This window comes from Miscanthus floridulus, chromosome 3, assembly GCF_019320115.1.
Source record: "Miscanthus floridulus cultivar M001 chromosome 3, ASM1932011v1, whole genome shotgun sequence".
Classification (NCBI taxonomy): domain Eukaryota; kingdom Viridiplantae; phylum Streptophyta; class Magnoliopsida; order Poales; family Poaceae; genus Miscanthus; species Miscanthus floridulus.
In genome coordinates, this window is record NC_089582.1 from 89,958,617 (window position 1) to 89,972,231 (window position 13,615).

The 13,615-nt window shown below is 42.9% G+C and overlaps 2 protein-coding genes across 5 annotated transcripts; one reads left to right on the forward strand and one right to left on the reverse strand.

The window, feature by feature from the left end:
* Positions 1 to 357: 357 nt before the first annotated feature.
* On the reverse strand, positions 358 to 5,638 carry LOC136541888 (uncharacterized). Of its 2 annotated transcripts, none has more exons than XM_066534057.1 (4): positions 5,265 to 5,638; positions 2,164 to 2,489; positions 2,005 to 2,077; positions 358 to 630 (listed from the first exon to the last, which is right to left on the reverse strand). In XM_066534057.1, the coding sequence occupies exons 1-4, from the start codon at positions 5,488 to 5,490 to the stop codon at positions 554 to 556; spliced, it is 702 nt and encodes a 233-aa protein (XP_066390154.1). In that variant the 5' UTR covers positions 5,491 to 5,638; the 3' UTR covers positions 358 to 553. The 2 variants fall into 2 exon arrangements, with proteins under 2 accessions (XP_066390154.1, XP_066390155.1); XM_066534058.1 differs by lacking the exon at positions 358 to 630 and adding an exon at positions 1,136 to 1,642.
* A 1,695-nt stretch (positions 5,639 to 7,333) lies between these two features.
* LOC136541886 (ABC transporter A family member 7-like) lies at positions 7,334 to 13,413 on the forward strand. Of its 3 annotated transcripts, XM_066534055.1 has the most exons (18): positions 7,335 to 7,618; positions 8,356 to 8,740; positions 8,824 to 8,906; positions 9,004 to 9,148; positions 9,634 to 9,747; positions 9,983 to 10,107; positions 10,201 to 10,359; positions 10,475 to 10,637; positions 10,721 to 10,846; positions 10,933 to 11,016; positions 11,099 to 11,466; positions 11,555 to 11,755; positions 11,852 to 11,961; positions 12,055 to 12,139; positions 12,292 to 12,420; positions 12,515 to 12,620; positions 12,738 to 12,826; positions 12,904 to 13,413. In XM_066534055.1, exons 1-18 carry the CDS (start codon positions 7,544 to 7,546, stop codon positions 13,201 to 13,203), a joined length of 2,847 nt encoding a protein of 948 aa, XP_066390152.1. In that variant the 5' UTR covers positions 7,335 to 7,543; the 3' UTR covers positions 13,204 to 13,413. The 3 variants fall into 3 exon arrangements, with proteins under 3 accessions (XP_066390151.1, XP_066390152.1, XP_066390153.1); XM_066534054.1 differs by having other exon boundaries at positions 7,334 to 7,618; positions 11,852 to 12,139; XM_066534056.1 differs by lacking the exons at positions 7,335 to 7,618; positions 8,356 to 8,740 and having other exon boundaries at positions 8,830 to 8,906; positions 9,011 to 9,148; positions 11,852 to 12,139.
* Positions 13,414 to 13,615: the final 202 nt, after the last annotated feature.

The window sequence follows — 13,615 nt, forward strand, 5'->3', positions numbered from 1 at the left end:
CCTCTGCCTCTGCTGCCTGCTTCACTCCCCTCTGCCTCTACTGCCTGGTGCTGTGCACCTGAGGCTATTGGTGTAGGCTGGTGCTTCAAGAATTATTAGAATCGGATAAAAACTCAGAAAAAAATCAACAACAAATCAGGAAAATAATAGACATTAGTAGTAATCATCAAATCAGAAATAACCTCAAAAATCATTATTTTTTTAAAATAAAATCAAGGAAAGTCAGATAACATAGAAAATAAGAGATCTACATAAATAATACAAATCATGATTGATTTGTGAACAAGTATAGCTCAAATGTAGACCAAAATTCAAGCAGTAATAATACAATTCCAATAGAGATTACGGCTCCAAAATTACAGCTCCAATAGAGATTATGGCTCCAAAATTACAACATAATTGCATAGGTAATTTAGCACAAAGCAAGATAGTTCTCAAAGAAGCTTGAATCTGCACCTATTGTCAAAGTACAACTCCAAAGTCGAAATAATACAGTTCTATCCATCATGGAACATGAACACAAATTAAAACTTCAATCTTAGCTAGCTACCCTCTACTCCTTTGTGTCCAGTGCTAGCAGCAAAGAGATGAACACACAAGACGAGGGAGGTAGACATTTCAGATCTAATTCTACAGCAAAAAAACATGTAACATCAGTGGAATTAGTAACTTAGCAATTAGATGAATAGAGAAAAAAACCAAACAAAGCAGGACGACTGACGAAAAGAAGTACTTGGGATTTCTTTTTCACATAGTGCAACTTATCTAAACTCTGAATTTATTTACCACTGCATTTCCATATACTCTTGCCATACTCTCTCTAACACTCCAGGTCATGTTCTAACACTACAACAGGTCACATTCAGATATGCATTCATACAGGTTCAATAGGTCATTCAGCAGATGAACACTATAGTAGATAAACATTCATTCATTCAGCAGATAAACATTCACACATGTTCTAACACTACAGTAGAAGAACACTACAACAGTCTCCAATGATCAAATTAGAGGCATCCATTCAGATAAACAATCAGGTCATCATAAATATCCACAACATCAGATGAACACTACAGCAGTCTTTGATGGTAGAAGAAGAGGAGAAAACTAAGACAAGCAAACATACATGTGAAATTTTTTTCTTTAGCCAAACTAGTCGAACAACTGTATTTTTAGTCATCATAAATATCTGTCGATTTATCTCAGATTGAAAGAGCTCATTAGCATCTGCCTTCTGCTCAATAGTTAGGTCTTCTATGCTATCCACAACAGCAATGCACTTTTCTACAGAATAGTCATCTTCTTTTTTCTTCTTCTCATCTAGTTTTTCCTGATTTTTCTCCAACTGGATCTTTCTCAAGTCTATGAATTCGCCGAGTTTAGCTGCCATTTGACTTTGCTTGCGTTTTTTTCCACTAGCACTTGCTCCCTCCTCTAGATTGAGATAGGGTGGTGCAGATTGCACTTCTGGGCCCTCAATTTGAGAAAAAAGGATTTGTACCAAAATTGATGCCAACAGAATCAGAGCCAGCAGCCGTGTTCTGCGTACTTTGCTCAGAGTGACTTCTTTCAATTGGAGGTCATGCTGTCATGTTAGGTGGCTCGGTTGATGTAAAATTCAAATCTCCAGTGGCTATACTTCCTATTAATAGACATCACAGATACACTCTTAGGTATTATTCAAAGTTATTCAGCACCATAGGCACATGTTCATTTAAGAAACAGAGCAAACAAATGGTAAGGCCATAATGATAGACAAAATTGTGGTTCCCTGAACTCAGACCACCAAATAAACATAGTTGTTCTTTTAGACTCATGAGCTGAATAAAATAACGAGCACACTTGTACAAAAATTCATGACAGTTCTGAATACTCTTACTGCAGCACAGATGAGCTGAATAAAATAAAGAACACACTTGTACAAAAATTCAGATTTACGATACAGCTAGCTCATGAATACAGCACCACAAAAACTGTATTCATGAGCAAACAAAGGAAAATTACCTGCATACAATGATGCCAGGTGTTCATAAAGAGAAAGTGGCTTCTTTTGGAACTTACTGACTTTGGGATACTTCTATTAAATACAACAAAGCAACATTTTGGTTAGCTTCTTAAAATAGTGAAAACACAGTACTATATAATTGACAGAAAGTGACTAACCTCAATTAGGTCTTCCCATTTCTTTGGTTCGTCAATTATCATGCTTAATGTCTCATTCCAACCAACACCACTCTCTTTTCTGGCATCTCTAACTATCATATAGTTTCCTTTCAACTCCTTCTCCTTCTCTTGCATTTGTTGTTTTGAAAAATGAGCTAAAGGGAAGGTTTCATTGAACCGTTTAGCAATATTTCTCCAACCATCTGTTGTCCAGCCATTTTGTGCCCTGTACATTGGGATATTGACATGATCTTTTATTACATTCACCAGCCCTTTCTCATATGTGTAGCTCCATGCAACCCTTGTACCCTGGGACGTTGACATTGCTGAAAAATGGTGAAAGATAAATATAAGCTAAAATTATAGAAATATAAATGTAAGGTAAAATGCTGAAAATGATGAACAATGCTCCAAATTACCATCTAATTATTATAGGTAGCCCACATCGCTTGCGTGATTTGATCTCGTAATGTGTTACCATCACTCGATTCTATCTTGCTTGGATAACTGTTATCCCCCTCCGGCATATCAACAAAAGTGGTTGGATTGATATATTGTGGTTGGTGATCTAGCCAATTATCTTGCCCATTGTGCGCTCTAATTATATTGTGAAATACCGCTGCTGCTGCTGTAGGAATCTTGATCTAAGTCTCAATTGGATAGTGTGTTCCCACTTTCAGAATTGGAAACCATTTTTTCAACACCCCAAATGCCCTTTCAATATGATTCCGAAGTTGTGCATGCCGATGATTAAACAACTCCTTGTAGTTTGCATACTCATTTCTCTGCGATGATCCACGCCTTCTAAACTCGCCAAGGTGGTACCTAACTCCTCGGTACGGTGCTATGAATGATGGAGTGTTAGCATATCCGCCATCTACAAGGTAGAATTTCCCTGGCGGTACATGAAAACCCTTCGTAAGAGCAGAACGTAGGACTCCTGCATCAGACGCAGATCCTTCCCACCCACAAGAGATGAAAGTGAATTTGAGATCAAAGTCACAAGCGAACATAACATTCTGGGACAATGTCCCTTTTCTGTTTCTAAAAGGGGGGCCTTATCTTCATTGATAGTAATAGGGATATGTGTCCCATCAATGGCGCCAATGCAGTTCTGCACGTAAAAAGGAACCTAAGATTGTTGGAATAGTGTGTTTAGAATGATACAAGGGCAAGCAACATATATGACTAACCTAGAAGAACGGTATGAACTGAGGGTTTGATAAAATCTTGGCATGTGTTTGGTTTGGATTTGGAAGCTTGATGAATCTATGAGTCAATGTTGGAATTATATCGAAGACCTCATTGACTTTCCTATGAATTGCCTCACCGCTGTGTTGGAATGCTTTCTTCAGCGTTTCAATGCTAGCATTATGGGAGAGCATGAACAAAAACATTCCTAATTGCTCCTCAATCTTAACACCGCATGTGTCGCATAATAAGTTTTCTGCTCTGAGAAGATTTGCTATAGCTCTAAAGATCTCAACCTCCATTCTAAACTCTGACTTGCACCAATTTTCGTGGCCTTCTAGGATTTCTTTGACCTTTGTGGCACCAGGAAGAGATGACGTGTGTTCTGGCATCTTTTCATCATAGAGACATGACATGACAGCAGGGACAATAACAAAGAAAAGTTCATCGTCCAATTCTTCCTCATCTAACATGAACTGCCTAACATCCTCCTCCCAAGAACCCATTATCTATTATATAGGGATAATATTATTAAATAGGATATAATATAACTAAAAACAAGAATTATAACTGATGTGCCAAACATAAAAGAAGAGTTCTATGAACTGCAATACATAAAAGAAGAGTTCCCTGAACTGCCAAGCATAACAGAAGAGTTCTCTGAGCTGCAATACAATTTCAAGTAGATCGAAACGAGATTTGCAAGAACCTATTACTCAGTCAACTCCTAAAGTTCAGGATCTAGGCTGATCTTACTCCAGTTAATTAAATGGGGCAAATATGTAAGGTCTTGGCTAGGTTAGTCCAACTCAGTAAGTATAGTAAGTTAGTAACCAGGATTTATTTTTCAGTAAGTATAATAGTGGTATGAATTGCAATACATAAAAAACATGTTTCTTAGCTAGCTAGCAAGAAAGAAGAGGAGCCATTTATATTTATATTATATAGATTGATAGAACATATGCATTTGCACTTTTGCAGATATATACACTCAGACTGTTAGATGGATCAATCCATGGATGATGCACCATGTATGGAAGAAAGATACCCAGCAACCTAAAGTGCGAGTCGGGCACTAGGACATCATGCACAAGTTCACCAAGGTTGGAGTTCCTGCTCCCAGTGGTTCTTTGGAGAGCAAGGGACAGACATCCTTGGGAACAAAATTATACTAAAAAATCAGGAACACATAACTCTTCGTACCACTATTATATTCTCAGAAATTTAGCAGCTTGCACACTGGAAATTATTTAGCAGTGTGCACACTCTGTACATCCTTTTTTTAAAATAATCGATTATTCAATCGTGTCACTAACATCAGCATTACAGAGCTTCCTAACATCAATCTTTCCACCAGAGACAACATGTATTTTTCATAAAAATAATGTATTTTGGGAGAAAGTGCCATGGCTGAATTTGATCAAAGTAAAGAACGATGCCCTCTCAATCTTTTGGTGAGTTGACTTTGTGTATCCTTGGTAGATCTAGCGGCTACAATTTGTTTTTATTATTTCATCTACAAAAATATGAAAGAGATGAAATGCAGTCTACTCCTAGCTTATTATTGATCGTTTCCAATCTGCCAGCAGAATTATTATTCTTACAAGCCACTAAATTAACAGCTAGACTAAGAATAATGTTACTAAAAAATGTTAGGCATATGAAACGAAACAAAGTAAGTTAGCTAATTACTACGGCGCTGTAATAGTAACTTCCGACAGTGTAAGAATCTCTTAATCTGACACCAACATTCAACAGCCCTAGATCAAAACCCCAGAACTAGCTAGTTCCAACAAAACCGAATAAACTTATAACTTCTGAATGTACCAGCATAGGTAGCATTTCGCATGCAAGGAATCAAGAAGCAGCACACTGCACACCATACATTAGATCTGGATCTTGGAGCTGACCTGGATGGATATTGATGCTGAGATGGAGGTGGCGGCGGTCACGTGTTGACGGCGAGGGGGACCGCGGCAGTCGCGTATCGAGGGAGAGGCAGCGGAGATGAGGTGAGGAAGGCCGTGGAGGCGGCGGCGAGGTGACGGTGACGGCGACAGCGACTGCGGGGCTCAAGGATGGCGGCAGCGGCAGGAAGCGAGGACGAAGTCGACCGCGGCGGGGCGAGCACAGCATCGATGGGCTGAGGACGGCGATGACGGAGGCGGTGTCGGGACGAGGACAGCTTGCGGCGGCGGGGTGCTTTCGTCGCGCGCGTCGCCTTGCTCGGGGAAAAGCCGCCCGGACCCAGGCGTGTGGGAGGAGCCGCTCCAGGGAAAAGACAGGGCTCCCCCTCCGCGTGGGCTTCCAAATGCAGAGGAATCTCGCCCACGGAAAAGGCCGGGCTATCCACGCGGTTGGCGGCTACCAAACGAAGCCTGAGAGAAAGCCTTGTGCCCTTGTTTTCTGTGCGAGACTACCGACAACCGAAAGAGCCGCTGGGCGATTTCTTTTTCTACGTTCTCTCACATCCACGCCGGCTAAAATCCTACGTCAGCTAGCGACTTTGCCAGCTGTTCGGGACGGTTCCCTGCGGCGGTGAGCACTCGTCTCACACGCCACTGACCAAGTGACCATGAGGCCGTTTGGATCACCCATTTGTATCTATAAAAAATAACGATTAGAAAATACTAGCTATTATTTATTGGGTCAAACAGGGCTTTCAGCAGTAGTATTCTTGTCCATAATAAATTACAAGTGAAAATGGTTTGAAATAATACCGGACTGCCAAAAAAAACCTTAGCCTAAAAAATGTATTTTATGATTTTGCCAAGCCAACAAATACTAGACTAGATAAACATAGACGATATCTGTCATATTCGTTTGGCTTATAAGTCGTATTTTTCAGCCAACGAACATGATTTATTTCTTATAAACAAATTAGTCGACGGTACTTTCAGCCGCCATGGCTTATCAGCCATGCGAACACGGCAATCACGTGCAGGCCTGCTCAGGAGTGATTTTCTACATCTGTTTCGGCTACGATTGCAAGCTGTTCTGCTTAACTTGGTATTATAGATGTGCAACGGGCCGGCCCGGCCCGGCCCGGCACGGCACGACCCGATGGGGGTCGGGCCGACAAGGCACGACGTGCCCTGCGGGTCGTGCCGCCATGGGCTTCGTGCCTGGCCGACGGCCCAGGCACGGCCTGCTGGGCCGTTCTTCGTGCCGGGCCGGCCCGAGAAGCACGACCCATTCAGCGTGCCGGGCCAGCCCGGGGCCCACGACGAATTGCGAGTAGCCAGAGAGAGGGGGAAGGGGAGGAAGCGTGAGCGAGCAGCCCGAGATCGTGGCGTCGGGGCGGAGCTCGTGGCCGGATCTAGCGTCGGGGCGGAGCTTGGGGTCAGCGCGCTCGTTCCCGCAGCGGCCGAGGCGGCACTGTGGGAGGCGATGGCGGTGCTCGACGTTGGATCCCACGAGAAGAGAAGGGGATGGAGGGGATTCGGCGAGCCGCGGGGAAGCAGGAGCTCGAGGTGTCGGCGGCGACGCGCGAACACGAGGTTGCGCAGCTGGGCCACGGACGGCGCAGTAGGGTCACCGGAGTAGCCCGCGTGGCTCCCGCGCCGCCGCCGCTGGATGAGAGCGCTGGGAGGAGTGGAGGGAGTAAGGGTTCAGGGGTGGGATGGGGCTGCGGCGCTGCGCGGGGGAGAGCCGTCGCGGCTACGGCGTGCGGGTGCGGCTTATATATGTGGAGGGGGTCAGGGGGGAGGCCAATTGGGCCGCGGGGAGGGGAGGAGGAGTGAGAAGGGTGAGGGAGGAGGCCAGAACGCTGCCGGGCCGACCGACGCAGGCCGGGCCGTGCCGTGCTAGCCCATGGGCCTGAGCAGTGGCCCAGACACGACCTGCTCCCTCGGGCCGGGCCAGCCCGAGCCCGCACGTCACCAGGCCAGACGGTGCTAGTGTCGGGCTAAAAAAGTAGGCTTCGTGTTGTGCCGTCGTGCCTCGGGCTGCATGAACAATTATACTTGGAATTGGTTTTGCAGCCGCAGAAAAGCTGTACCGAGCACGCTGATTCAACCGCTCGGGGTTTCCGTTTTGACAAATTTCAACCGCTTGGCGGGAGGCAAGAGTCGATGGGTAAAGCATATAAAAGCGGGTAAAGTGGAACGCATCGGTCTCTGACGTCTCCGACGGCGCCCCGATTCGCCTCCCTCTCCTCCTTCCCTCGCCGCCGCCTGCCCGCCCGCCCATGGATTCCCCGAGGGGCCCCGCGAGCTTCGCGACACAGGCCAACGCCCTCCTCCGAAAGAACCTCTGCGTCCAGGTACAGACAGGCACCGCTGCTCTTTCCCCTTCTACCTTTCCCCGCTCCCCTTCCAGTTAATCTATAGACGTAGCTCGGCTGGTCGCGCCTGTAAGGTGTTCGTATATTTGCCTTTCGCGGTTCTTGAGGGGCGAGAAGCAACTGTATGATCAGCAAAGTGTTGCTTGAGTCTCTTGTGTCTCGATTTTTGTGAGGATCTTGTGCTGCGATTTGCGGAATTTATCTCTGGTTTGGTTGAATTGGTTCCAATCTGTTTGCACGGTGTTTTTGGTGAGCCAAGGCGGGTAGGTAGCGTTGGCGTGTTGGGCTTTTCTTCTCCTGTGAATGAAAGGGTACATCAGCATGATAAATGCCCAGTGGGCAACAAAAAAGGCTACAAGTTATATTTTCTAGTTAAATTTTCGTTTTCCTTCATTCGTTGGAAGTTATCCAGTGCATTGCACACTCTGCATTTGATATAAGTTTCACAACCTGTGAATGCTTTTACACCAGCATGATAAATGCCCAGTGGGCAAGAAAAAATGCAACAAGTTATATTCTAGTTAAATTTTCATTTTCCTTCATTCGTTGAAAGTTATCCATTGAATTCCATGCTCTGCATTTGATATGAGTTTCACAACACGTGCGTATAATATGTTTGTTTACATGAAGCAATGCCAAAGCTCATTACTACTTCCCCGAAAAATACACGACGTCTCCATGAGCAGCGCCTGATTTTTATATTGGCCACATTGCAGAAACGGAACCTCAAGACAAACATCGGCATCACCTTCTTCCCGATCCTCATATGCGTGCTTCTCATAGTGCTCCAGAACGTCATCAACAGCGAGCTCGACAAGCCCAAGTACAAATGTGGTTGTGTCTGCCTCGAGACCAGTGGGGATGGAAGGTGCGCAAGGAAAGAGTGTGGCATCCAGTACTCAACGCTGGATCAGGTGGGGAGCTGCCCGATCCCCAGCCCGCCACGGTGGCCAGCCCTGATTCAGATCCCCCGTGCTGATTTCCGGGCTGTAAGGACATTCTCCCAACCGTTCAATGATTTGCCTGATCCATTTTACCGTGACTCCTTGTCTTGTCCTGCAACTGTCCTTGTCACTGGGAAGGACAAAGCGGTTGCAGAAGGTATGTGCTTGAAACACACTTTGAAATGCTTACACTTTGGTGACTATGTTTGTAATCCTTGAGTAAATGTTTTCCAATTGCAGCTATATCAAGAGGGCTGTTTCCTGTCCTTTCTCCGTCTTTGAATGCAACAGATTTACTGGATCTCTTCTCCAAGATAGTTGCTGTGAGCTCCCTCAATGACCACCCAAGTAACCTTCCTGTAAATTTTGCTGCTTCATGTTTTGGTTTATGTGTTTATTGTTGGCTTCATTTTGTCCTAGGGCTCAGATACACAGCCATGGTACACACAGTTGCTAGAGCCTGCATTTTTCTCTGGCCGTACTTTGTATGTGATCCAGCCTGAGTGCTTACCTGTCATGTCACAGACCATTACATATAATACTGGGGGCATACCCTTTCAGCTCAGTAAGTATAACTATCCTTCCTTAAAATGCTGAGTTGATGGTTTTGGGTTGGAAAACGTAAAATTAGTTTGTGGTCATGTAGCTTCAGTCTAGGGACCGGTGAAGTTTCCATATTTGATCTTCAACTGGTACCACTATAGTATATGATCGTATCTTACTCTGAAACACTGGCCCTTTTATTTGGATGATGACAGAAGCACGCTAATAGTTACATGTGAGATACTTGTACAAAATCTCGTCATTATAAATATGCGCATTGCACTTTCATGTTGCCACATTGATTTCTTCGGTTTATAGTTTTAGTATGGCTAAAAAGAAACAAACAGTTAGTTGCCTGTTCAAAAATTGACACGCATTTATATATGATTATAGTTCATGCTATATGGACAATTTCTGAAGCCTGCTTGACGGCAACAGTTGAGAAATTGTTGTCGATCATTTTGAAAATTTATGCTGCAGCTTTGATGCCCTCTTGAAATGAACCAGATATACAGTGTGTTGAAGGTGTCCCGTTATGGCGTGGCAGTGCATCAATTATCAACCATGAATTTTTAAAGGGTTATAGACAACGAGGAGGAGAAATAAACGAATTTATTGCAGGTTATATATCTTGATGTTACAATTTTTTTCTCTTCGAAGTTTGAAGGACTTCATATGTCAATGATAATTTGCAAAACATTTTTTCACATCCAACCGACCAATGGACCCTTGGATACTATCAATGTAATCAGTAATCTTATTGACTGCCTATCAGTTTTTGTTACAAAATGACACAAAGAAACCATTCATACACAAATGGTATTGGCATACTTTATGACCGCCTTCATTTCTGCAGGTTATGATTTCTTTGGCGCAACACAGTATGGCCTCGGTGTAAATGTTTGGTACAACTCTACTTACAACGATAACAATGCATATTCATTTATCGCAACATTGCGGGTTCCACGCTTGGTGAATGCAGTATGTTGTAATCTTATCTCTGACTAATTCAGTATCTTTTGAAACATGGGTCCTGTTCTGAACTTCTGACAGCTTATATTGTGTTTCGTACAGGTATCCAATGCTTATCTCAAGTTTATCAAAGGAACTGGGGTAGAAATGTTACTTGAGTATGTAAAAGATATGCCCAAAGTTGGGACAAGTTTTCAGTTGGATCTGTCTTCTCTTCTCAGTGTATTATTCTTCACATGGATCATCGAACTTCTTTTCCCAGTGAGTATGATGAGATGTATTGATGTAGCATTCCGTAAGTAGGGTGGGAAACAACGCATTAACATGCTAGCAGTTAGTATCAGTAGAGCTTGCAATCTGACTATTTTTTTCTTAGGTTATGTTGACATATCTGGTGTATGAGAAGCAGCAGAAGCTAAGGATTATGATGAAAATGCATGGTCTGAAAGATGGGCCTTACTGGCTGATATCTTATTCTTATTTCCTTGCTCTATCAATCGTCTATATGTTATTCTTTATGATTTTTGGTTCCTTGATAGGTAATTGTATTACAATGTTACTAACGAATATGCTATTGTGGCAAATAAATCTTCATTGTCTTAACTAGCCTTCTTCTGTTCAGGTCTCAATTTTTTCAGAGTAAATGAATATAGCATACAAGTTGTTTTTTTCTTCATCTGTATAAATTTGCAGATTGCACTTGCATTTTTTGTGGCATCTTTCTTTTTGTCTGTCAAGATGGCCACAGGTTAGTAACTCAAACCTGTTACCTCCAAGTCAAAACTTTACCTTTTGAAAGTGACCTTGACGATTTTCTTTTGGCTCCTGCTGCAGTGATTGGCTACATGTATGTATTTGGCTCTGGCTTACTTGGTGCATTTCTTTTCCGTTTCTTTGTTGAGGACCAAACATTTCCCTGTAAGTCGCTAGCTTAACTTTGATTTATGTCTCAGTTATATGACGTTTGTTATAACTTACAAGTTTTGTCTTCTCCACTCAGATGGTTGGACATTAGTCATGGAGATTGTCCCAGCATTTTCCCTCTATCGGGGCCTATATGAACTTGGTCAATATGCATTCTCGGGAAGCAGTATGGGAGCCACTGGTATGACCTGGAGAAGTCTGAAAGATCCCCTCAATGGAATGCATGATGTCATGATCATAATGAGTGTAGAATGGGCAGTGCTGCTCATATTAGCATTTTATTTAGATCAAGCCTCTTTGCTAGGCGGTGGTGTCAGAAAAAACCCTTTTTTCTGCTTCAGATGTTTACAGAAGAAACATGCACCATCATTGCATGAACCTAGCACTGTCCAACAGGATTCCAAAGTCGTTCTCGATATGGAGAAATCTGATGTTGCTGTAGAAGTAGGTTATCCCTCACACTTTGATATTTCTTGTACTTCTCTACAGTGCATATGAATGACACTTCATTCATTGACAAACTCTATTTCAGAGAAAACTAGTTGAGCGACTTTTGATAGATCCCAATGCAAACCAAGCTATCATCTGTGATAACCTCAGGAAGGTTTATCATGGAAGGGATGGAAACCCTGACAAGCTGGCTGTTCGAGGGTTATCTCTTGTCCTTCAAAAGGGCCAGTGCTTCGGAATGCTTGGCCCAAATGGAGCTGGGAAAACATCTTTCATTAATATGGTATGGTACGATTGAAAAATGGATGTTGTTCCGTTCTTTTGACGAACGGTGCATAATGTCTTGTATCTTATAATGCGACTTGATTTTTTCCCTTAGATGATTGGACTCATTAAACCTACATCTGGTACTGCTTATGTCCACGGAATGGATATAAATATGGATATGGGTAACATATACACAAATATGGGAGTGTGCCCACAACACAAGTATTTACTCTTATCTAGTATTAATCTGGCCAAAAGTTTTCCTTCATGGATCATATTATTTAATCATGGTAATTTGTGTTGTCTTAAATGCAGCTTGCTTTGGGAAACATTGACTGGAAAAGAACATCTTTTCTTTTATGGCAGGTTGAAGAATCTTAAAGGTGCTGCATTAGTGAAGGTACCTCCAATCCAGATACCACTATTTGAACATTATATTCACATTTTGGTTTTCAATAATTATAAAAGCTGTGTCATTTACTCTTCGGTTTTCTCTTTGGAAATTGTTCAGCTATCTCAGAGCATGTTTTCTCTAAACTTTTCCACTGCCAGGCTGTTGACCACTCTCTGAAGAGTGTAAATCTATCTCATGGTAATGTTGGCGATAAGCAAGTGAAGAAATACAGCGGAGGCATGAAAAGAAGGCTCAGTGTGGCAATCTCATTGATTGGGGACCCTAAAGTAGTTTCCTTTTTCTTGTTTCTATAATTTTGGTCATTTCATGTAATGCTGTCCAACTCCAGATGGGTTATGCAACTTAACAAATATTCATCAGGTTGTCTTCATGGATGAGCCAAGCACAGGACTGGACCCAGCATCAAGAAATAACCTATGGAATGTTGTGAAGGAGGCCAAGAAAAACCGTGCAATTATTCTGACTAGTAATGATCCTTTCCTATCCACTCGTGTATCTAAATTCTAGAATCGTACTCCATTTATTTATTGCATCGGAAAGTAAGAAGAGTGATTAGTGAATAAGCAAGTAATTAAACTGCCAGCACACTCAATGGAAGAGGCAGAGGTATTGTGTGATAGGCTTGGCATCTTTGTTGATGGTGATTTCCAATGCCTTGGAAACCCTAAAGAGGTACATCACCTTCTTGAATCGCAAAAGTCACTCTATGTTTCAGTTCTTAAAGTCCATGTTACTTGAATGGAATGCAGCTAAAGGCTAGATATGGGGGGACATACATATTCACAGTGACAACACCCCCAGAACAAGAGATGGAGGTTGAACATCTAGTGCGTCAGATCTCTCCCAGTGCAAACAAGATCTACCATCTATCTGGAACTCAGAAGTTCGAGCTGCCGAAGCAAGAGGTGAAAATAGCCCATGTTTTTGACGTGGTCGAGAAAGCGAAGCGCCGGCTCACAATACATGCCTGGGGATTGGTTGACACTACCTTGGAGGACGTCTTCATCAAGGTCGCCAGAGGAGCACAAGTGTTCAACGAGTTCGCGTAGATAATACCTTTAGGACTAGCTTCATAGCCAGCAAGGGACCCCAGTTATTGAATGGGAATGCATAGAGAATCTTGTGGTTTTGTAGGTATTTTCATTAGTGAGAACCATTCTTCTTTGGAAAATACGCTCCATATGCTTGGTTTACATGGCTGTACAGAAATATATTCTTGATACTGCAATTGCAGAATAGAATAATTGTCCAGTTGTTCATATTTGTTTTCACGTACAACAACAACAAAGCCTGTCAGTCCCAAGTAAGTTGGGGTAGGCTAGAGTTGAAACCCACCGAGAGCCCCAAGTCCCGGTTCAATATTTGTTTTCATGTTTGTGTGACAAATTGTGGTGGTCATCTTTTACTTTGTGTGCTGTTAATACACTATATCTTCAGAGCTAACACACAAAGCTCTTGGTT